The following is a 22943-nucleotide window of genomic DNA, read 5'->3' as shown; positions in this document are numbered from 1 at the left end:
AGAGCAGCAATGGGCTGGCCCAGTGGGCAGGGCTGTCCTGCAGTGCCCAGGCCAGTGCCTGGCCAGCAGCTCCCCAGCCTGCAGAGTCGGGCCGGTTCCCCAGGCCTCCAAACCTGGGCATGGAGAGTGGCGATCTGCTTCTCCAGGTTGTGCTTGGCCTCCTCCTCCTCCTCCAGCTGCTCCCGGAAGGAATTCTTCTCGTCCTCCACCTGCTTGAGCTTGGTGCTCAGGCTCAGCTTCTGCCGGTTCTCCTCCTGCAGCAGCTCCTACTCGCAGGTTGAGAGGGGTGTGGGCGCTCAGGAGAGCGGTGTCTGAAACCCAGGTACTCCACACCCTTGAGGAGAGAGAGGAGCTGGTCCTGCTGATTTAGGGGATGGCCACGTAAAGACCTGATGGGAGCTAGGAGGACACAGAGACCCACCCACAGGATGAAGGAGATGAAGGAGAGGATGGGCAATCCGATGGGTTCTAGAGCTAATGTCGCGTGGACACGGGGGCCTTCCTGGAGGAGTTCACCTTCTGGGAACCTGGCACTACCCTTACCTGAGTGTCCTGCAGCTGGGACTCCAGCGCGGAGAAGTCCTTGGTGAGCTTGCTGGACTTGCTGTCGGACTGGCTGAGAAGCCCGGTCACGTTGTCCAGCTCCACCTGCACCGGGCAGGGAGACGCAAAGGACCATGGACCCAGCCCCACCGCTCCTGCCCCACCTCAGCTCCTTTACGTAAAGCTGGACCTGAGTCACAAGCTGAAGCGTGAGGGTCTGAGGAGCCAGTTTGAGAAGACAGAGAGACACAGAGCACACATGCACCTGGGGGTCTGGGCCACTACTGCTGCTGGCGCCCACTGCCCGCGCCGGGGTCCCGGCGGAGGCCTCACCTGCAGCTTGGTGACCTTGTCGGCCAGCTCCGTGCGCACACGCTCTCCCTCGTTGAACTTGACCTGCAGCTCCTGCAGCTGCGCCTCCACTTTCTTGCGCTTGTGTTCCGAGTCCCCTTTGCCCTGCAGCAGCACCTTCACCTCGTTGGCCAGCTCCCCCCGCTCATTCTCCAGGGTCTGCTTTGCCTTTTCGAGGTTGGCTTTCACCTGGCGGGGAAGAAAGCAAAGACGTGAGTGGCGGCCTCCTGACACAAGGCTAGCTGGTCTATCATCACTGGACTCTAGATCCAGACATCGCTGCTGCTGCAGCCCTGACGACAGTGCGCCTGAGTCCTGGACTCAGAAGGCTCAGGCCTCATCTGTCTTGTCCTCTTCTCTCTTGGCTGGTGGGTGACACTTGGCTCCTGTCTTCACTCTTAGGACCTCAGCTTCCCCATCTCTAAAATAATACCTGCCCAGCCTTCTGCCCTGGGTAGAGGCCAGGTTCTAGGCCACGGCACTGGTGTTGCAGATGTTAGCAATATTTATAATGCAATGAGGGGAACTGTAATTGTTTGTAGTTAGACTTCCAATAAAGCCTGTCTGAAGTCTGATGTTCAAAGTAACGACGTAATGTTTTCACCCTCATATAACCACATGAGGCAGACCTATCATAGTCTTCCCTTGTGAACAGGGAAACTGAGGCACAAGTCACAAAATCCCTAAGACGGGGAGCCTGGCCTCAGAACCAGGCAGTTGAGTTGGATCCTGCAGCTGCTCTGCAGGACTGATTCGGATTCTGTGGGCCCAGCACGGGGAACCCTGCCTTCCCGCTGCGGTCTCAGGGAGGCTCCGCACCCGCTTCGTCTGCTCCAGCTGCTCCGCCAGCTCCTCCACGGCCTGCGAGTGCTTCTGCCTCATCTCCTGGATCTGGGCCTCGTGGGTCTTGGCCTCCTCTTCCAAGGTCTTCTTCAGGATGTTCACCTCCTGCTCACGTTTCGACCTGGACAGAGAAATCCCCTCAGAGTGGAGGCTGGGAGTGCTGGAGCGCGGCTGTCCCTGGGGCTCCTCCCTGACCAAAGAGAGGCCTGGCCAGGGCACAGGCACTCCAGGCAGCTTTTCTACCCATCGGCCCCTCCTGACCATCTATCCCATGGGCCAGCCTGAAAGACGCACTATGAGGGGCTTCTGTAGCCTTTCAGCTTTAAAGCCCACCCTTGCCTCACCCCCAACTTTGAGTCAGGTTCTTCAACAGGCTTTCTACTCTGTAGAGAGAAACCACTGAGGAACCAGCAGCTTCCATGCCTGCTGGCGCACAACAGGGCCACGGGGCTTGTGTATGTGTGTGTGTATGTCGGTGTGAGTGTGTGCGCACATGCACGTGCGCACAGAGGCCCCGGGTCCATGTCTCCAAGCCAAAGCCCCCCTGGCTGCCCTCCCCATCCCCAGGGACTTGGTCCCAGGGCACACCTGAGCTCCTGCTGGGCAGCTGTGGTATCCAGCGTGTCCTCCAACTCTGTTTTCAGCGCCTCTAGCTCTTCCCCAAGGTCCCGTTTCTGCTTCTCAGCTTTATTTCTGGAAGCACGCTCAGACTCCAGGTCTTCCTGGAGTTCAGAGATCTGAGATTCCAGCTCCCGGATCTTCTTGAGGGCCATGTTCTTCTGAGCAGCTTCTTCTTCCACTCTGCCAAAGCGACCAGCAACATCAGTATAAGGTCAGTTTCACCTCCAAGGAGCAGAGTTTGTGGGACAGGCCTGAGAGAGGTGCAGCAGCCAAAGCTGCCTCTGGTGGTCACAATCATGGCACTTAGGGTGGCTCTCAGCAGAAACATCTGAGGCAACCAGACTGAAGGGCAACACCCCTCTGAGAACTAGAAAACCTCATAGAGGAATCCTTTCAGTTTCCAAAGTAAGATTCACTGCTTCAAATATTTTTAAAAGTCAAATGATTTGTGGCCGGGCGCGGTGGCTCACACCTGTAATCCCAGCACTTTGGGAGGCCGAGGCGGGTGGATCATGAGGTCAGGAGATCGAGACCATCCTGGCTAACACGGTGAAACCCCGTCTCTACTAAAAACACAAAAAAATTAGCCGGGCGTGGTGGCGGGCGCCTGTAGTCCCAGCTACTTGGGAGGCTGAGGCAGGAGAATGGCGTGAACCCGGGAGGTGGAGTTTGTAGTGAGCCGAGATTGCGCCACTACACTCCAGCCTGGGTGATAGAGCGAGACTCTGTCTCAAAAAAAAAAAAAAAAAGTCAAATGATTTGTTAAATGGAAAGAAAAGGAAATAAAATATTACACCACAGGATGACTGCAACTCAGTAAAAACATGAACGTGCTATGGACTTTAGATGGTTGTGACAAGTCAATGTAGGTTCACCAATTAGAACAAACACACCACTGCGCTTGGGGGTGTTGGCAGCTGGGGAGGCGGTACGTGAGTGGGGCAGCGGAAGATGGAGAAACTTCTGTGACTCTTGCTGTGAATCTGAAACTACTCTAAAAAATAAAGTCGCTTTCTTTTTTTTTTTTTTTTTTAAACAGAGTCTTGCTCTGTCACCTAGGCTGGGGTGCAATGGCGCGATCTCGGCTGACTGCAACCTCCGCCTCCCGGGTTCAAGCGATTCTCCCGCCTCAGCCTTCTGAGTAGCTGAGATTACAGTCGTGTGCCACCACACTGGCGAATTTTTTATATTTTTGGTAGGGATAGGGGCTTCACCATGTTGGCCAGGCTGGTCTCGAACTCCTGACCTCAAGTGATCCATCCGGCTTGGTCTCCCAAAGTGCTGGGATCACAGATGTGAACCAAGATGCCTGGCCAAGTCTTTTTTTTTTTTTTTAAGTGTGCCTACAGCAAGAAATTAGGAAAGGACGGCCGGGCACGGTGGCTCAGGCCTATAATCCCAGCACTTTGGGAGGCCCAGATGGGCGGATCACGAGGTCAGGAGATCGAGACCATCCTGGCTAACACCGTGAAACCCCGTCTCCACTAAAAAAAATACAAAAAACTAGCCGGGCGAGGTGGCGGGCGCCTGTAGTCCCAGCTACTTGGGAGGCTGAGGCAGGAGAATGGCGTAAACCCGGGGGGCGGAGCTTGCAGTGAGCTGAGATCCGGCCACTGCACTCCAGCCTGGGTGACAGAGAGAGACTCCATCTCAAAAAAAAAAAAAAAAAAGAAATTAGGAAAGGACTATTGTAGGTGAGTGATAGAGTTGTGGATGACTTTTTGTCAAATTATAAACAAATAAACAAAAGACAAATGAGGCCCCTCCCCGTGCCCTGAGTACACAAGAACTGCTTTGCTATGAAATAAGCGGCTCTTCTAAGACAACAGTGGAAAGAATGCTCACAGCTCTCTGGTGCAGAGAACCAGGCCCAGCTGCAAGCAGGAAGGGCTGGCCCAGGCCACCTGGCCTCAGGCGGGGTCCTCACCTGGCCAGGGCGGCCTGGAGTTCCTCCTCTTTCTTGGCCAGCTGCATCTTGAGCTCCGCGATCTGCGCCTGGAGCTCGGCGATCTGGTCGCTGAGGTCCGTGGAGTCTCCCTCCAGCTTCCGGCGGGTCTTCTCCAGCTCCTGTCGCTGCTTCTCCTCCCTGCGGAGGCGCTCTGCAAGGAGCGGGGAGCCCACATACCCCTCAGTGCCGTGGGTTCTGTCTCCGTGTCAATTTCTTATACAAAATACTGAGCACTCGTTACGAAACGTGTGTCAGGCTGAAAGCATCACAAATACACAGACACTCGCACCCAACTCCTGGATGCAGGAAGAGGACATCACCGCAACTGCCAGCCCCTGGCGTGTCTCTCTCCAACTCACCCCTTGTCCTTCCCTGCCAGGAGTTAAGTACTCTCCTAAAGCTGGTGTTCGTAATCCCCTTGGTTCCCTTGAAGGCTGTACTATGTCTGTATCTCTAAAAAAAATGTTCAATTTTGTGCGAAAATCAACTTATAAAATGGAACTGACTTGTGTGAATTCCACAGTTGGAATCACCCAGTCAGGGCTCGATGTCTAGCTTTATAACTCTGTGATGTCACTCAGGAAAGCTACTTTCTATACCTCGTCTAAATAATAAACAAAAGGAGACAGCGTACTTCACGGGGATGGTGTGAGGCCCCAATGAGTTACTATCTTAAAAAGCACCTAGAACAGTGCCTGGCTGGTGATGTTTATTCCCTGCCATGCCTTTGCTGCCCCATCCCATGATCTTGAGATGTAAGCCGTCAAGTTTTGCTGGAATAGATGTGTATGGACATTTATCTAGCATTCCATGATGTGAATACACCACAACTTATTTATGTACCCGTCCTGCAGCTGGCAGGCATGGGGCTGTGCTCATAGCACACTCTGATCAACAACGCTGCTGCAAGCATCCTGCTCACTCTCAGTGCACACGGCTGAGTGATGGATGGAACGGCCGGGTCACCAGCATGCCAAGCTTCAACCTCACTAGGACTGCTGGATCATTCTCTAATGCCGTCTACCAGTCTGCAGTCCCAGCAGCAGCGCGTGTGTGCTCTGACGGCTCCGTGTCTGTGTTAGCGCTTATTAGTGTCGTCAACCTTTCATGTCTGTCCATCTGGTAGGCGCCACCCCTAGACCTCCTGGATGACCAAGTCTTCCGGGCTCCTCCCAGGTGAGGGAGGGTATCTGTGGGGTAAGAGATCTCTCTGTGTCCGGACCTCTCTTCCGCTGGACCTGACTCACCTCATCCCCTGCAGATGTGAGGGGGCTGGACAAGGCTGTGACACCAAGCTGGGGAAAATCCTCCCGGCGGTCAGGTTTTGGCCTCCCGCCCCTGGGTATGAGCTCAGAGTTCCCACAGTAGTCAGGGTTCTCCTGTTCCCCCAGTTGTCCACTCCTCTCAAGGGGCAGGGCCGGGGGTCCTCAGACAACCACGGACCTGTGCTTCTACCCCAGCACCCCCTCCCTGCCACAGATCCCCAGGGCACACAGAGACAAGGCAGGATTTGTCACCCTGCCCCAAGTCAAGCAATGAGCTTCCGCAATAACTGTCGAGGACTTTACGGTACATACGTGTTCACATGTATTTAATGAAATTTTCACAGTACCCTAGCACTGTGTCCCCGTTTTAGGTAAAACTTAAAGCTCATGGAACTGAAGTCATAGGTGTAAGATGAGCCAGCTAGTCGGTGACAGAGCTAGTGAGTCCTGTGGGCCAAACCCAGAGCCTCCTAGGCAGTCTCAGAAGCTTCCAAAACCCACAGCACACGACAACAGAGCAGCGCCAAAGCTCTCCTTTAAACACACTTCATGCAGGGGGGAATCTAGCCACAGAACAACAGGGACCTGGAGGCTCAGGCTCCTGCAGGCACCAGACATGGCTCCCCTCGACCTGTGACCTCAGGTCTGAAGGGCAGCAGCCAGTGCTGTAGTGTAGCCCAGGCTTACCCGTGAGCTGAGGAGGCCTCCGTGTTCCGGTCAGACAGGCCAGCCCCTGCCCGCCAGCCCTGCCCATCACCTCCTGCCCGTCACCCTCTCACCTTCCAAGTCGGTGATCATTGCTTCATGCTTGTTCTTGAGCTTGGCGAGGCTCTTAGATTTCTCCTCCTCTTCCGTGAGGTTGGTGGTGAACTCAGCTATTCTGTCTTCCAGCAGTTTCTTTTCCTGGGGAGAGGGGAGTAGGGCAGCATTTAGTGTCGGTTGAGCACAGAACACTAGCTAGCCTCAAAGCATGACTCGCCCGGAAATCTGGGGCTGAATGGAGAGGGCTTTAGACACTTGATCAAGTTCATGAGGATTTTCCTGGATCAAAGGATAATTCTGAAAAGTCACCAGCTTCCCTGAAACAGCGAGGTATATGCTTCCTCAGGATCGAAAAATGTGGGTGTCCAAGCCCTTCCCCTTCCCCTGTGGGCTTGGGTGAGAAAGGCTTCCAGGTGACAGCTAGTGTCAGCAGGGACAGATGGCTCCACTCCTTCAGGAGGCTGCCATACGGCGCTTACCTGCGCCACCAGGCCACCTTCTCCGTGCCCCTCTCTCACCTGCCAGGTGGGCCATGGCCCCTCCCCTTTAGCCCCGCGGTGCCCCAGGCTGCTCTCCTTGCTTTCTGTTCTGTGTGGCCCCCACAACACCCCTGCCCAGGGGCCACAGCTTGGCACAAGCGCCTCAGTCCTCTCATCCCAGTCCCGGGTGGACGTCCTGCCACCTCAGCCTCCCCAGCCTTTGGGGCTCCCGTGGTCTGAGGAGCCCCAAAAGGTGGGGAGGCTGCCTTCTCCTCTAACTGGTTCCCCGGCTGCTATCTGCTCCCTGGGCAGACACTGACAGGGACCAACGCATTCTCAGGAGGAACAGCTGCCGCCCAGGGACAGTGGAGGAGGAGTACCCCGCATCTCAACATAGAGCCACCAAAGTGTCCCCAACCCCACAGTAACCAACGCCTGCAATGCTGCACAGATGGCCACCTTTACAAAGGCTTGGGTCTCACGGGTGGCAAAGAAGAGCTTTCCAGAGGGGAAAGGACAAACCCTTCCCCAGGGACCCTTCGTTTATGAGGAAATCCCTCAACGAAGGCCCATGGGACCTCCAGGGAGCCCCTGCAGTGAAGCAGAAGCCCTCATGCTGCAGGCGGAAGAGACAGGAAGCAGCAGCGGCAGGGCTGGAGCCCGGCCCTGCAAGGGTGACCACACTCTCCCATCCATGGCTCCCCTGGAGCAGCTGCAGGCGGCAGCCGCGGGCCTCACCTTGGCCAGCTTGCAGTTCTGGTCCTCCAGGATGATCTGCTCCTCCTCCAGCTTCTTCAGCTTCGCCTCAGTGGTCACCTTCTCCAGCTGCAGCTTCTGCCGGGCGCTCTCCTCCTCCTCCAGCTGCTCCTCAAGTTCCTGCCGGGGGCCAGAGACACGGTGATGACAGCAGGCCCAGCGTCATGGCCAAGGTGAAGACAGCAAAGTCCGAAGGCCAGGTCCGAACACCAAGGAGAGGATACGAAGGTCTATGAGCCCAGGGTCATGGCTGAGGTGGGGACAGCAAGGTCTGCAAGCCCAGGGCCACAGCCGAGGCAGGGCCCAAGCCCTATCTGTAGGATTCCAAATTTCAAACTGGGACACAGGGCCAGAACACCGCTGCAATGTTCTGAAGGGTTTCCTGCAGCAAGCTCCCACCCATGAAACAGGCAGGATGCAGAGCTGCTGGCCCTGTGCCCCTCTGGCTAGCCAGGGCCAGGGCTAATGGCAGGGAAATCAAATTGGCCTCGATGCTGGCCCAGGCAGTACTCATGGAGAGATCTCAGATGCACATGTCACAAACTACCAGCCCAAAGGGAACACCGCTCACTGAGTGCCCCAAGCAGACACCATGAGGAGTGGCCTCCTCGGACCCTAATTCCATGTTCTCCCAGCTCCTGGTCCCTGCTTCTCTGCCCTGCCCTGCCCCTCCAGTCCCACTCCTCCCCGGGTGCAGCAGGCAGGAACCTGGATATTCTGCTGCATCTTCTTCTTCTCTGCCTGCAGGTGCTGGCAGCGCTCCTCCTCCTCCTCCACCCTGGCCTCCAGGTCATGGCAGATCTCTTCTAGTTCCTGCTTCTTGGCGGTCAGGCGGGCCCGGAGCTCCTCAGCCTCGGCACACAGCTCGGTTTCTGCCTGGAGCTGCTCCTGCAGCTGTAATTTCTCTGCCATGAGCTGCAAACAGCAAGTGGAAAACACAAGCTCCTCGCAACACCCGCAAGTCACTCCATCCTCAACAGATGGACGCCGTGGCTCAGGATCCCAGCGGGAAAGGAACATGCGGACAAGAGTAGCTTTCATCTGGAGAGCTCTGAAGCTTCCGAGCACCTTCCAGACATTGTGCCCTTGATTTTTCACCACCCACCCCATGAGCTCCACAGCAAGGTCCCGGGAAACGGGCTCAGGTCATGTGGTAGAGCTGAGGTTTGAACCCAACACTGGTGAATGTTCCATTCTATTAGGTGGCCTCCCTACATCACATAACCCCAAATCCGGTCTGCAGAGAGGCTGGTCACTGTTCCTACAGTAATAGGAAACTCAGTCGTAGGAAACCCCTATAGTCATAGAAGAGGCCAGCATGCCGTGCCTACCGATGGCCAGCAGGTGGCAGCACCGGGCAGGTCACGCAACCTGGACGGAGCCTGGGCTAACACCCACCTGAGACTGCAGCGTCTCCATCTCCGTGAGCCTGTTCTCCGCTGCCAGCTGCTTCTCTCGGACCTTCACTAGCTCCTCCTCCTTGGCCATCATCTCCTCCTCCTGCCGGCTCACCTGCAGCAGCGGCTTGACCTGGGAGAGGAGATGGAAGTAGAGACATGCTTGGCTGGAAGATGCTCGCCTCTGCCAACAGGTGTGAGGCCTCTCCCTTACCTCTGGAAACATGAAAGTGAGGGGCAAGAAGACATGCTGTGGTGGGGGCTGCAAGCAGGCACAGCCTTCCTGGAAATCCATCTGGCGCTCTGTACCACAGGCCTCTGACCCGCTAACTACATTCCAGGGAAACTATCCCTGCGTGTGTGTGAAGATGTTCACCTCGGCATTGTTTATAACAGCAAGAAAATGAGGAAGGACCCATCTCTGAAAAAGTACCCAGATAATGATGTGTCCGCTAGGGAACAGTACACTACCTCTAAAAAAACGATGCCTATGAAGGAATCGTAAATGGAACGTACACACTACAATACTATTTATGCAAGTCAAACTCAGCTATGGAAGAATGCATACTGTTTACATAGCTGAGGTTTTATAGGCAGTGAGAAAAAGAGCAAGAGAATAAACACTAAAATAGCTGCTGCTGCTGGTTTAGGGTAAGGGTTTATGTGTGAATTTTTATTTAATACTTTAGACTTTTTTGTTAGTTGGCTTTTTGCCATTACCATAAATTATGTATTACACACAAAAGCAGCCCGGACAAGTTTAAAAATAACGAGTTTTTTTTTTAAAGGCCAGGAAGGCCAGCCTGGGCAAGATAGTGAGACCTTGTCTCTACTAAAAATCAAAAAGGGCCAGGCACAGTGGCTCATGCCTATAATTCCAGCACTTTGGGTGGCTGAGGTGGGAGGACTGCTGGAGCCCAAGAGTTTGTGACCAACCTGGGCAACATAGTGAGACCACACCTCTACAAACAATACAAAAAAATTAGCCAGGTATATATGGTGCTGTGCACCTGTAGTCCCAGCTACTCAGGAGGCCTTTCTAGCACGCACCTTGGTGAAGAGCCGCCACCACTGCCAGTTCCGCAGCTTGAGGTAGGCAGCGCAGTTCCGCTGGAGGACCTTCATGGCGGTCAGCTGCTGCTGCCGCTTGGCAAACGCTCTGTGGGGTGAGGAACATGGTCAGTGCGGGGCAGGGCACAGCAGACCCGACCTAACAGTCCTGGCCTTGTCCTCAAGGCTTTTCTGGGGGTCCACCCTTGCCTGGGGTACCTCAAGAAAGAAATTCAGGGAAGGGGCCTGGCCTTGGGGTTGAGATATGTTTCTCCCACTTACAGGCTGTGTGACCCCATGAGGCTCTAATCTTACAGTGGGTGAAGGACCTAAGTCACCAGACTACCCCTCCACTGAGGAGGCCACGGGATGAAGGCTCCTGTGAAGTAACCACAGATCTCACTCCGCGTGGGGACTGAGCATGACCCTTGGTCATGAAGCCGACTGGCCCTGGGTGACTCTGGACTTCAGCGTCCCACCCTTCGTGCTGTTCCTTATCTGAGCTTTTGTTTGGTGGGAGAACGTCAGGAGATGATGTTCTGTGAAGGTGGGCTGTGGGTGTCAGCGGGAGGGCTTTTGGATAAACAAGCCTCCATCTGTGCAAATGCCACACGCTCGGGCTTCATCTCCCAGAGCTCAGCGCTCCTGCTAGGACCCTCAGCCCCGAGCACAAGGGGACGAGTGTGCAGTGCCCACACCCGCTGTCCTGCAGCAGGGGAGCCCTCACTCCCCAGGGAGTCGGGGATGAGTCTGGACTCAAGGATGGTCTGCTCCCCTGGAATCACAGGGTTCTTTAGGGACAGGCAGGCTCTGGGTGCTGTCCCCACAAGGATCACACGGTGAGGAGTCCTGGTAAGCAGGATCTTTCAGGCAGGCAAATCCAAGCAGGGTCAGCCTCTTCCCACTCATCACTCGAAACCTCAATCAGAAATGCCCGATTCAGCCAGGCGCAGTGGCTCACGCCTGTAATCCCAGCACTTTGGGAGGCTGAGGTGGGTGGATCACTTGAGGTCAGGAATTTGAGACCAACCTGGCCAACATGGCGAAACCCTGTCTCTACTAAAAACACAAAAATTAGCTGGGCGTGGTGGCGTGCACCTGTCACCTCAGCTACTAGTGAGGCTGAGGCAGGAGAATCACTTGAACCTGGGAGGTGGAAGTTGCAGTGAGCCGAGAACGTGCCACAGCACTCCAGCCTGGGCGGCAGGGTGAGGCTCCATCTCAAAAAAAAAAGAAAAAAAAAAAAAAAGAACTGCCCGATTCTACTCCTCAAAGGTAGAAATCCAGGAACGGGGGTAGGAAGAACCACATGGGCCTCCCTGACAGGCATGTGACCAGCTGCAGTGGGGTATCCTAGACCACGGCCTGCTAAGTGCTCTTCAGCAACAAAGGGCGTGGCAAGGCCTGGCGTGTGGGGCAGGAGTATCTCCCGGGACTCACTTCCTTGCCAGGTAGCCCCTGCAGCAGGCCTGGAACCCTATGATGACGTCAGTGATCTTAAGGTCCCGCTCCTCCTCCAGGTGGGCCAGCACGCCGGCGCGGAAGAAGACTTTGCTCTGGCCAATGCGGTACAGGTTGCTGTCGAGCTCCAAGGCTTTTATCTAGGTGGGAGGAGTAGGCTGTTTACCTGGCCAACAACTGGCCACGGCTCCATGAAAGGGTGGCCCAGGCACAGCTGGAGGCGTGCCCTTCACCCTTCTTCCTACTGGCTGACGAGCATCTGAAGAGCAGAAAGCCATCTCCTCTCCCTCCTTCTTCCTGTTCCCCATCTCCCCGTCACCAAATGGCAGGTTTTGCACACAGTAGGTGTTGAATTTTTCCTTCTCTTTTCCTCCCACCAACTCCCCACTCTGAAGCCAATGCTTTCTGATTCTTTAGAAAGAATGTGAAGTAAAACGAGGCCAAAGGTAGTGGCTGTTAACCTGGACACGCCAGGATCCTGGGAAAGGGAAAAAAGGAGCAGGGTGGGATTTAGCCCTGGCTTGGCACTGAGTCACTGCAGGGCCTTCATTCAACCGGAACTCAAAGCATGCGCACGGCGCATTCAGCACTGTGCTAGGGCTGGGAGTGGGGAGGGAGGGAGGAGAAGTCCAGATCATGGCGCACCAGGCCAGCTGCCCTGGCTATGAGCTGCCCTGCTCACCACAATGGGAGTGGAGTCAGGCCCGTGAGCAAGAAAGCAGGAGAATGTGCCCCAAATGAAAGAGGCCATCATCTTACATCAGAGCCCGGCCATGGCTACAGTTCTCGTCTACCACCCTGGGGCCAAACACCACAAACACCATCCCTGGCTATCTGAGGCCAAGGGGTTGCTGCAAAGGGCGCCCGGCAGAGTCAGACGCAGAGCATCAGAAAGGACACAGACTGGGTACCCACCGACCACTGACACAGCAAGGCGGGGCCCTGGCCATGCGGGCACTCCCCAGACAAGGGGCTGCCCATCCAGAGACGCAGGGACAGCAGCTCAACTCACCATGAGCACACACGCCTGCTTCCCATCCATGAAGCCCTTGGGAATGGAGTTTGGAGTCAGGATCTCATATCTGAGGAAGGAAAGAGAAGCCTGGTCATTTTACCCATTGCCTCGATTCCACGTGCCTGGAATATAGGCAAGAGATTAAGATCATTTTTACAGTGCAACAGACACAGAATTCTTTACACAATCTCTCCTAAGGAAAGAAGACACAGGCAAATCCCACCCCGCTCTTTTCTTCGGCTGAATGACACAAGGAAGGCTTAATGGTTTCCGGAAAGTGAACGGAAACTCGTGTAGGACCGTTTCAATCACTCGAGGGTGTGCTTCAGGTTGGGCTCACTAACTGCTAATTGCCTGGGATCCTCATCTGTCACCCACGGACAGCCATGCTCACATAGCTTCCCTGGGATGCTGCAGAGAGCTGATAATAAACAGAGGTGGCCCAAGAAATAAAGGGCTGCATCCCGACAGCAACTGACACTCAGCACAGTCATTAGAGAAATAGGAAGATGTCGCCATCTTTGTACATAGCAACGCACGGCCGTGTTTTATGACTTTCATTTCTACAAAGTTCCTGTAATATCCCAGATCTCTGGCTGATTCTTTCACATTTCTTTTCATAGCTCCTCTAACTGTAGCAGATAGCACCAGGGCCGGCAGTTACTAGGAGCAAAAGTCAACAGGATGATGATGACCTGCATTTCGGTATTAAAATGGGGAAGTCTCCTTTCCTGCAAAGGGTGGAAAAGAGAAGGCGGTGGGGAAAAGCTGGCCAGACTCAGTTCTACGTGGATGGAGGACGTCGCTCCTTCACGATAGGACCCAGCCATGGAGCAGCAGCCCACCTCTGGGACTCACTGCGCGCACAGCCGGGTCCAGGAGAAGCGGGCTCCGGGCCCTGGCTCACCTCTGCCGAAACTCCTGGAAGACCACCCTGTTGGGGAAGCCCTGGCGGCAGATGCGGATGCCCTCGAGGACACCATTGCAGCGCAGCTGGTCCAGCACAAGATGCGGGTCCAGCTTGCCAGCCTGGGGAAGAAAACACACGCATGTGGTCTCACTTCTGTGCCTAAAACAGTCAGAGAAAGGTCGGGGAACCCCTATGAACCTGACAGGGCAAGAGCCTAAGGGAGGGGGTCGCTGCAGCCCACAGGTTTTGACAGTGAAGTCAAAGGATCCAGGTCTGGGAGGGGCCAGTGTCACCAAGAGGAAGTGTGGGCTGTGAATGGAGAGTATCTCCTAATCGAACCAAGGCCCTCCCTGCAGAGAAACAACTGAGCGCTTTGTGCATGCTGGGGGGCTGGAGGGGTGCTTTTGTTGGGGAGACAGACGGGCTGAGCGCCCCACACCACGGTGCCCCGCCCGGGCCATCCCACCAGGCGGCTGCACCTTCTTCTCGTGGTTGGGGATGATGCAGCGGACGAAGTTGGGGTTGGTGTTCCTCAGCGTGGCCATCAGCTTGGCCAGCTGCTCCTTGTAAAGCTGCCCCACGGTGCGGAACATGCCCTTCCGCGTCTTGAAGGCCCCGGGCAGCGCCGTCTCCGACATGCCGGCCACCTGGTCCAGGCCAATGATGCGGTCCACTGTGGAACCCAGAGAACAAGTGAGTGCCCCCGCAGTTGCACCCAGAGGAGGGGGAGCACGTAGGAGAGAGAAACAGGCACACATTGACAGGAAAAGAGGAGACAGAATGAGACAACAGGACCCTTTCCACTTGGAGCCTACACAGGGTGCTAAGGTCATCCCCAAACACAGCAGAAAGCCAAGAGGGCTGCAGAGGCACTGGGCTTGTCTCTCAGGGAGCCATGCATCTGCCACGGCCACCTCACCTTCCCATCACCTACCTTCTGCCACTCTCGAAGCTCTTATTTCCAAAAAGACTCAGTGAAGCTAGTCAAGTATTTTGGAATAGTGAGAATTCTACTAGCCTGTCTCTAAGGAGGGGTGTGAAAACCTGGCTTACGGAATCCTGCTGTCCTATGGTCACAGTTAGAAAAAAAAAAAAAATCAGTATCTTTTTTTTTCTCTCTCTGAATTCTCACTGACCCTGTCGTAAAAGCACCAGGCTAGGAGTCAGGAGGCGGAGATTGGAGCCACCCTGTCACTGTCTGCAGAACTCGGCAGGGTCCCCTCTATGTCTACGCAGACATCTCAGGAAGAGAGAGCTCCAAAGAACCGCTCTTGATCATAAATACTCCAAAGTTTAGGGATCTCTTCACATCCTTGTATTTCATTTTGTCTCCTGGTGCACGGGTCTTTCTCATGTTAACCGACCCTCAAGGGAAGCAGCCCCTAGCACTGGAACTCATGCCCAGCAGCAATTAAACCAACTGCATCCTCCAAGGTCAAAAACAAACAAGCCAAACCAAAGTGGCCAGTGATTTGAGATCAGTTTAAGCAAGAGCTAATGTTAAATGTGAAGTCTTCCATTACTGGATGTAAAAGTGAAGAATACGGACGAAGCCCGTTTCGTATTCCTTCACGGCCAGATTACTGTTATTTACTTGAAGACAGCAAAAAGGATGCTTGCTTAAGACAGAAGCCAGGAGTGTGGATGGAGCCTACAGACCAGCCAATTAAAATGGGAGGTGGGGCCGGGCGCGGTGGCTCACGCCTGTAATCCCAGCACTTTGGGAGGCCGAGGCGGGCGGATCACGAGGTCAGGAGATCGAGACCATCCTGGCTAACACGGTGAAACCCCGTCTCTACTAAAAAAATACAAAAAACTAGCCGGGCGAGGTGGCGGGCGCCTGTAGTCCCAGCTACTCGGGAGGCTGAGGCAGGAGAATGGCGTAAACCCGGGAGGCGGAGTTTGCAGTGAGCTGAGATCCGGCCACTGCACTCCAGCCTGGGTGACAGAGCGAGACTCCTTCTCAAAAAAAAAAAAAAAAAAAAAAAAAAATGGGAGGTGGCTGGGCGTGGTGGCTCGTGCCTGTAATCCCAGCACTTTGGGAAGCTGAGGCAGGTGGATCACCTGAAGTAAGGAGTTCGAGACCAGCCAGGCCAACATGGTGAAACCCCATCTCTACTAAAAATACAAAAATTAGCTGGGCGTGGTGGCAGGCGCCTGTAATCCCAGCTACTTGGGAGGCTGAGGCAGGAGAATTGCTTGAACCTGGGAGGTGGAGGTTGCAGTGAGCCGAGATTGTACCACTGCACTCCAGCCCGGGTGACAAGAACAAAACTCTGTCTCAAAAAAAAAAAAAAAAAAACCGAAAAAGCGGGAGTCATCTTTGATCTTATGTACCCACCACAGGGCCAATATTCCTGGCTACCACAGTTTTCCTGGGTGTGGCAACTTGCAAAAGCCACTCAAGTTGTCCAGAGAAAGGTAATACGGCCTCACCATAACTGGCCCTTTTAGCTGAGTGTGTCCTGCCCCACGCAGGCCCCACCCACATGGAGCAGACCTTGCCAAGCAACTGCTGAATGAACACACAGCTGCCACTTCAGCTTTCAGGTGCACAGACACACGCAGTGTGCATACCTGGGCCTCATGCTAAGACACTCGCAGCCATCCAAGCAGTTTAAGACACTGTCTTTTAGGGATGAAGCTCTAAGGAGGATACAAATTTTTAAACAATTTTTGCTGTTTTAGGATTTTTTTTTCTTTTTTTGAGGCAGGGTCTCACTCTGTCACCCAGGCTGGAGTACAGTGGTGTGATCATAGCTCACTGCAGCCTTGACCTCCTGTGCTCAAGTGATCCTCCCACCTCAGCCGCCCGAGGAACTGGGACTACAGGCATGTACCATCACACCTGGCTGATTTTTTCTTTTAATTTTTTTGTAGAGATGGGGGTATCCCTATGTTGCCCAGAATGGTCTCAAACCCCTGTACTCAAGCGATCCTCCCGCCTCAGCCTCCCAAAGTGCTGGGATTACAGTGTTTTACGATTTGAATGTGATATCTCCAAATTCCAGACATAGCCCCTCATTTGCCCAGTTTGCTACTACAGGCCAGCAATAGGCACAGTGCGGGGAGCCTGCCCAGGAGCCCAGGGCCAGATCAGGGAACTGGGATGTAAGCAGGCAGGAAAAGCCAAGGGGCAGCGGGGGCGAGAAAACCTAGGCAGAAGCATTTCTTGCACAGCTCTGGACGCACCACACACACAAGAGACACCACTCGGGCGGCCAGTCACCTGGTTCTAGGTGGAGAATAGGAAAGCGATGATAGAAATAGGCTCTCTGAGTGCTCTGCATCTCTGCAACAGAGAGGTTAAAGCAAAACCCAGGCAAAGGAAAAGGAGAAACCAACAGAAAGAATTAAAAAGAACCACTCAAAGCAACCAGCCTACCAAGGAGTAGAGGCGGGAATGCGACATGGCGCGGGGCTGGGAGCCTAGGCTGCAAGGCTCGGGGCCGCCTTGGACTTTCCCACACGCAGAATGCGCTCCGCCCAAGAGGACCTGACCACGGTGTGGGCTCGAGGGCGGCGGCCTCATGTTTCAGTCCAAGGAGCCCTCTCTCATGGGAGCTACAGAGGGTGGAGACCACCTGGCCTGTGTCAGGGGGACGTGTGTACCCCTTGTTTGGCGGCTCGGCCCACTGTGGAGGTGGGAAGATGACCAGCCGCAGCCAAGAGGAGGCAGGGGGCGAAGGGCAAAGGGCGTACCATCCTTCCACAGCTCCGAGACAAACTTGTCAGAGGACTGGTGGAGCAGCGTGGCGATGTTGTCATTCAGGGGGTCCATGTTCTTCATCAGCCACTCGTCAGCTTTGTAATCCACCTGGCAGGGTCAGAGATGCAGGAGTCACAAGCTGCGCTGGGGACACGCGTGCTCATAGGCTCTCCAGAGCATAGGCTGACCTCAAGTGTGGAAAAGTCAGAAAACGTGGAAACCCTTTGACCCAGCATTTCCACCCCTAAGAAGGAAGTGATGAGGATAAGGGGCATGAGGCATCGAAACATTCCCTGCAGCATCTTGTGCAGAGCCAAAGCCTCAAAGCAAGGCATGGCCAACAACGGGAGCCTGGCTCTACAACAACGGGAGCCTGGCGCTACAACAACGGGAGCCTGGCTCTACAACAACGGGAGCCTGGCGCTACAACAACGGGAGCGTCACAGTGGTACTGTGGCCACACAGTACCGTGCTGGGTTTCAGCTTGTTTTAAAGTTTTAGGTAATATGAACAAAGAAAAACAATCCTGGAAGGACGACAAAATGTTACTATTTCTTTTTAGTCCTAAGACATTTTCGTTTTTTCTTTGTCTTTTTAGAATGTTCACATTTTCTCTGAGTATCTGTCAGTTTTCTCTTTTTGGAAATATATTCTGTTTTTAAATATATTTTTTTAATTGGGCAGCCTCCTAAACCAGAGGGTTCAGAGAGACTCCCAGAAATAGATTCATTTTTTCTCATTTTTAAATAGAGTTAGGGGCTGGGCGCGGGGGCTCACGCCTATAATCCCAGCACTTTGGGAGGCCGAGGTGGGTGGATCACCTGAGGTCAGGAGTTTGAGACCAGCCTGACCAACATGGCGAAACCCCATCTCTACTAAAAAATAGAAAAATTAGCCAGGCATGGTGGCACATGCCTGTAATCCCAGCTACTAGTGGGGCTGAGGCAGGAGGATCGCTTAAACCTGGGAGACGGAGGTTGCAGTGAGCCAAGAGCGTGCCACTGCACTCCAGCCTGGGGAACAGAACAAGACTCCGTCTCAAAAAAAAAAAAAAAAAACAAAAACAAAACAGAGATAGGGTCTATGTTGCCCAGTCTGGTCTCAAACTTCTGGGCTCAAACTGTCTTCTTGCCTTGGCCTCCCAAAACATTGGGATTACAGACATGAGCCCCTGTGCTCCGCTAAAATATGTACTTAACAAAACAAGTAATACACCATGACACTGTCATTGCAAAAGGTCCCAGAACAATACCCAGAGAGCAGCAGGGACCTGGGCCTCCCTCTTCCCAACACAAACTGCAGCCCAGAGGTGCTGCCCTCAGTATGCAGGCGAATGCGCACTGCTGCAGCCCAGGGGTGCTCCCCCTAGCATGCAGGCGAATGCGTGCTGCTGCAGCCCAGGGGTGCTACCCCCAGCATGCAGGCGAATGCGTGCTGCTGCAGCCCAGGGGTGCTCCCCCAAGCATGCAGGCGAATGCGCGCTGCTGCAGCCCAGGGGTGCTGCCCCCAGCATGCAGGCCAATGTGTGCTGCTGCAGCCCAGGGGTGCTCCCCCCAGCATGCAGGCGAATGCGCACTGCTGTTTATCATGAGGTAGGTGATGCCAGTTTCCTTTCCCCAGGCTCAGACCCGCCCACCCAGGCCAACATCCTTGTCCTTTTAGCTGCCACAGCACAGCACAAAGAAAGACGCACCACAGCTGATGCCATCGTGCAGGCCCCTTGGTGGGCTCTAGGGTGTTCCTAATTGTTCAGCATTACAAACAATCCCACAGCAAAAGCCTTCCTGGAAGCTTCTGCACTGATGAGCATGTGCGTTTCCCAAAGGTGAGTGTGGAAAGGAGGCTCGGGAAACATTCCTTGGTTAATGGTGTAAATCGCTTTTTTGGCCTTAATATTTTTTTCATGGGTAGTTTAAGACAGTTGCTTCCGCAGCCCCAGGAACCAGCCAAGCTAAGTAGAAGAGGCGGGCAGTGGGGAGCCATGTTCTAGAACCGGGCCTGGGCTCCTTGTGGCTTGGGAGCAGACCTGTGAAAGTTCCCAGATCTCACCAGTCACCACCAACTAGCCACCACCAACTAGGACATGGCAAAGCTCCTGCCTAATCACAGCAATTAACTGATAGGGTCTTTGTGCTGAGTAAAACCAGCTTTTGTCTAAGCATGCACCTGTATGGACTAAGCTGGGTCTAAGCCCCAGTCACATGCAGACTGGGAAGATGTGTGCTAGGTAAGTGTTGAAGGCAGGTCCACCACTGACTGACTGTGGCAGACTTGGCAATAGCAGCTGTCACCCACAGCAGTGGCAATTCCCTGCCCCGCCCCCCCCAAATTAGGACATGTTTGGCGATGTCTGGAGACATTTTGGGTTGTCACAACTAAGGACGGTGCTCCTAACATTAGTGGGTAGCTGCTAAACATCCTAGCATACACAGGAGGGTCCCACAGTAAAGAATGACCCAGCCCACAATACCAGGAATGCCAAGGTTGAGGAGCTCTGCCCCGGAGCACTGATCCATGCCACGTGTTGGGCCTCAAGAGCTCATTTAATCCACATAATCCTGTATGGTGGGTGGTCATTCTCATTTTCCAGATGAGGAAACCAAGGATCAGAGAGGTTAAGTAACTGACCTGAAGTCAAACAGCTTAAGAGTGGCAGAGCGCTATTCAAACTCTGAGCCCATGCCTTTAGCCAAATCTCTGCACCTGGCAGACAGGCCCAACAGTAATGCATGACAGCGTGACGACAACCAGCCTGGGCCCCGCGGTGGAGTGTTGCAGGCTTCTAACAGCACGGACCAGGTGAAGGGGCTCTGCAGGCTGTGTAAATGCAATGCTGATGCTGTCACCGGCCACATTACTGGGTGAGTCACTGTGCAAGAACTGTACTCAGGCCACACCCCCACATCCTCAGGAGCTGCTCGGCTCCTGGTCCTAAAGAGCCTTGACTCAACCTCTCCTGTGAAGGTCTGGCCGGCACCTCCCCATGAGTGCTCCTCACCTTGCCGGCGTAGTGGATAATGCAGAAATCAGCTTTGTCCTTCAGCTGCTTGGGCTTCTGGAACTTGGGGTGGGTGCCCTGCTCCTGCATCACCTTCTCCACGAAGCTCTTGTCAGTGGCTTTGGGGAACCAGCACTCCTCGTCCAGCAGGGCCAGGATGCCCGGGGGGCCTGCCTGGAGGAAGCACAGCATCAGCACAGGTGAGCACACCCTGGAAGGGGCACCCCTCCCTTCAAGAAGCCAAAGCCCGGACATCAGAATCCGCTGAATCCCACAGAGGGTGGGCAATGCACTCCCCAGGAGAACCATTGAATATTTCTCGTTTATAAAGAAACCTCTGAGGCCCAGGCTGCAGCAGTGACCTTTACCCAAGGATCCATCACCGTGGTTCTCCAGCGTTTGTGAAACCCCCAGTGGGTTTCAGGAAAAGTGCAGATCCACTGACCCGCGGGGCCAGAGTCTGACTTCACCGTGTACTGGGGTCTGCCCAGGAGGCTGCCCTCAACAAGTACCCTGTGATCCTGCCACAGGGGATACCACCGCACATGCTTTGTGTCTGCACATCTATGATGAGATGGGATACGTAGGAGGAGCCCCTTGAGGAAGAGAGTCCCAAGGACCCAACAGCCTTCTGCACACTGAGTTTACAAGACAAGAAAGCAGATTTGGACGCTGCAGAGAGGCTGTCTGACAAAACTTGAAGCCTGGTGGGTTCTTATTAGTTGGAAAATTCAATTGATTAAAGAAAAAAGCTCATTACAAAAGTAAATTGTTCGCCAGGCGCAGTGGCTCACGCCTGTAAGCCCAGCACTTTGGGAGGCTGAGGCGGGCGGATCACCTAAGGTCAGGAGCTCAAGACCAGCCTGGCCAACATGGTGAAACCCTGTCTCTACTAATAATACAAAAATAAGCCTGTAATCCCAGCCACTCAGGAGGCTGAGGCAGGAGAATCGCTTGAAGCAGTGAGGTAGAGGTTGCAGTGAGCCGAGATCACGCCATTGCACTCCAGCCTGGATGACAAGAGCAAAACTCCATCTCAAAAAAAAAAAAAGGAAATTTTTTCAAACTGAAAAAACTTTGTCCTAGGCCTTCTGATTAATTAACCATCATTCAAAGAAAAACCAGAGACTGAAACAGCTCAGGTTTCATTACAGATCACACCCCCAACAAGCCTAAAACACAAACAGGCGACCCAACCTCCACCTGGCAAGAGGTTTAAGTATGAACTCGCTGGAAAAGGTTCCTCTTTTCCATCTTCACACAGCTAATACTGGTGATAAATGCACTGCTGCTGTGCTGGTTTTATGGAGGGATGAGCTGAGCTTTGGTATGTGTACACCTGGGCAGAGCACTCAGTGCCCAGAGTCTGCACAGTTCCATGCTACAGTGAAAGCAGTCCGTGATAGGGCCTTGCTACATCCATGCATGGCTGTTTCTTTAAGACAAAGAAATGCTTATCGAGCCCAGCCTTCAGGAGGATACTGGGTGGTCTTCTGGGACTGAAAACAGGATGCTAGGGCCCCAGCCACATCCGCACCTGGTCCGGCAGCTGGGAGAAGCCCAGCCCACAGCTGCAGCACAGAGCATCTCCTCTAATGGAGGCACCCACCCAGGCCTCCAAGGCACCGGATCTCAGCCTCGGGGCTTCGTCCTCCAGATGGCACCAAAAGGAAGGGGCGTTAAGACACCTCCACAACCAACACAGAGCTGAGGTGAGGAGCGGGTGCCCCGGAAGGGAAAAGCCAGAGGCAGGTGTGAGGTCAAAGCACGCCTGGCACTCACTGGCTTCTCAATGAGGTCGATGCAGGGTTGCAGGTCGAGGCCAAAGTCGATGAAGTTCCACTCGATGCCCTCGCGCTGGTACTCCTCCTGCTCCAGGATGAACATGGTGTGGTTGAAGAGCTGCTGCAGCTTCTCATTGGTGTAATTGATGCACAGCTGCTCAAAGGAGTTCAGCTGCAGGGAGAGAAAACAATGTCAGAGAGATGCCAATCCTGCACTAAGAGGCCCAGACACCCCTTGAGAAGGAGGGCGGGGTAGGGATACAGGAAGGGCCTCCTTGGGCACCTCCATGCTACTGCCTTTAGAGCCTGGATGCTCCTGGCCTTCCCTTTATCCACCCAGCAGTGGGCGACATTTATTCTTTGGAGCCAGGAACCGCGGGCAGTCGGGTAAAGCCTTTTCAGAACAGTGCTTTAAATTGCATCCCATAGATTACAAAGTAGTTAGGTTGAAGTATAATCATCAAAATATTCTGATCGCATAATACATTGTGCTTTCTTGTTTTTTATTTTTATTTTTTATTTTTTGAGACAGAGTCTCATTCTGTCACCCAGGCTGGAATACAATGGTGAAATCTCAGCTCACTGCAGCCTCCGCTTCCTGGACTCAAGTGATCCTCCCAGCTTAGCCTCCCTAGTAGCTGGGGCCCAGGCACACACTACCGTGCATGGCTAATATTTGTATTTTTTGTAGAAATGGGGTTTCACCATGTTGCTCGGGGTGGTCTTGAACCCCTGAGCTCAAGTAATTCTGCCTCAGCCTCTCGAAGTGCTGGGATTACAGGCGTGAGCCACTGCACCAGGCCCTTCTATGTTTTCATTGAAGAGATGGGGCCTTGCTTTGTTGCCCAGGCTGGCCTCGAACTCCTGACTTCAAACGATTCTCTTGCCTCAGTCTTCCAAAGTGCTGGGATTACAGGCGTAAGCCACCGCACCCAGCCTCTGTGCTTCCTTATTAACAAGAACTAGCCATGGGCTTAATAACTTCCAAAAGTTTGAGGTAGTGATGCATAAATGACACTACCAGATCTCTGCAACAACTGGAATGTGACAT

General features: G+C 54.0%; 1 protein-coding gene across 1 annotated transcript in view; it reads right to left on the bottom strand.

The window, feature by feature from the left end:
- MYH9 (myosin heavy chain 9) overlaps positions 1-22943 on the bottom strand; it is a 108315-nt gene that overhangs the window by 9771 nt on the left and 75601 nt on the right. The window contains exons 13-30 of the mRNA XM_010389168.2: positions 21891-22064; positions 20109-20282; positions 17104-17218; positions 13881-14074; positions 13399-13520; positions 12489-12558; positions 11456-11616; positions 10016-10124; positions 8967-9098; positions 8277-8483; positions 7551-7688; positions 6351-6474; positions 4286-4457; positions 2326-2538; positions 1714-1858; positions 877-1083; positions 544-648; positions 114-266 (exon numbers count right to left, since the gene is read on the bottom strand). Coding sequence (XP_010387470.1) covers positions 114-266; positions 544-648; positions 877-1083; positions 1714-1858; positions 2326-2538; positions 4286-4457; positions 6351-6474; positions 7551-7688; positions 8277-8483; positions 8967-9098; positions 10016-10124; positions 11456-11616; positions 12489-12558; positions 13399-13520; positions 13881-14074; positions 17104-17218; positions 20109-20282; positions 21891-22064 — 2715 coding nt within the window. The remainder of the gene's footprint in view (positions 1-113; positions 267-543; positions 649-876; positions 1084-1713; positions 1859-2325; positions 2539-4285; positions 4458-6350; positions 6475-7550; positions 7689-8276; positions 8484-8966; positions 9099-10015; positions 10125-11455; positions 11617-12488; positions 12559-13398; positions 13521-13880; positions 14075-17103; positions 17219-20108; positions 20283-21890; positions 22065-22943) is intronic.

Source organism: Rhinopithecus roxellana, chromosome 13, assembly GCF_007565055.1.
Source record: "Rhinopithecus roxellana isolate Shanxi Qingling chromosome 13, ASM756505v1, whole genome shotgun sequence".
Lineage (NCBI taxonomy): Eukaryota > Metazoa > Chordata > Mammalia > Primates > Cercopithecidae > Rhinopithecus > Rhinopithecus roxellana.
Note: the sequence above shows the minus strand (reverse complement) of the source record. Positions and strands in the feature narration are given on the sequence as shown.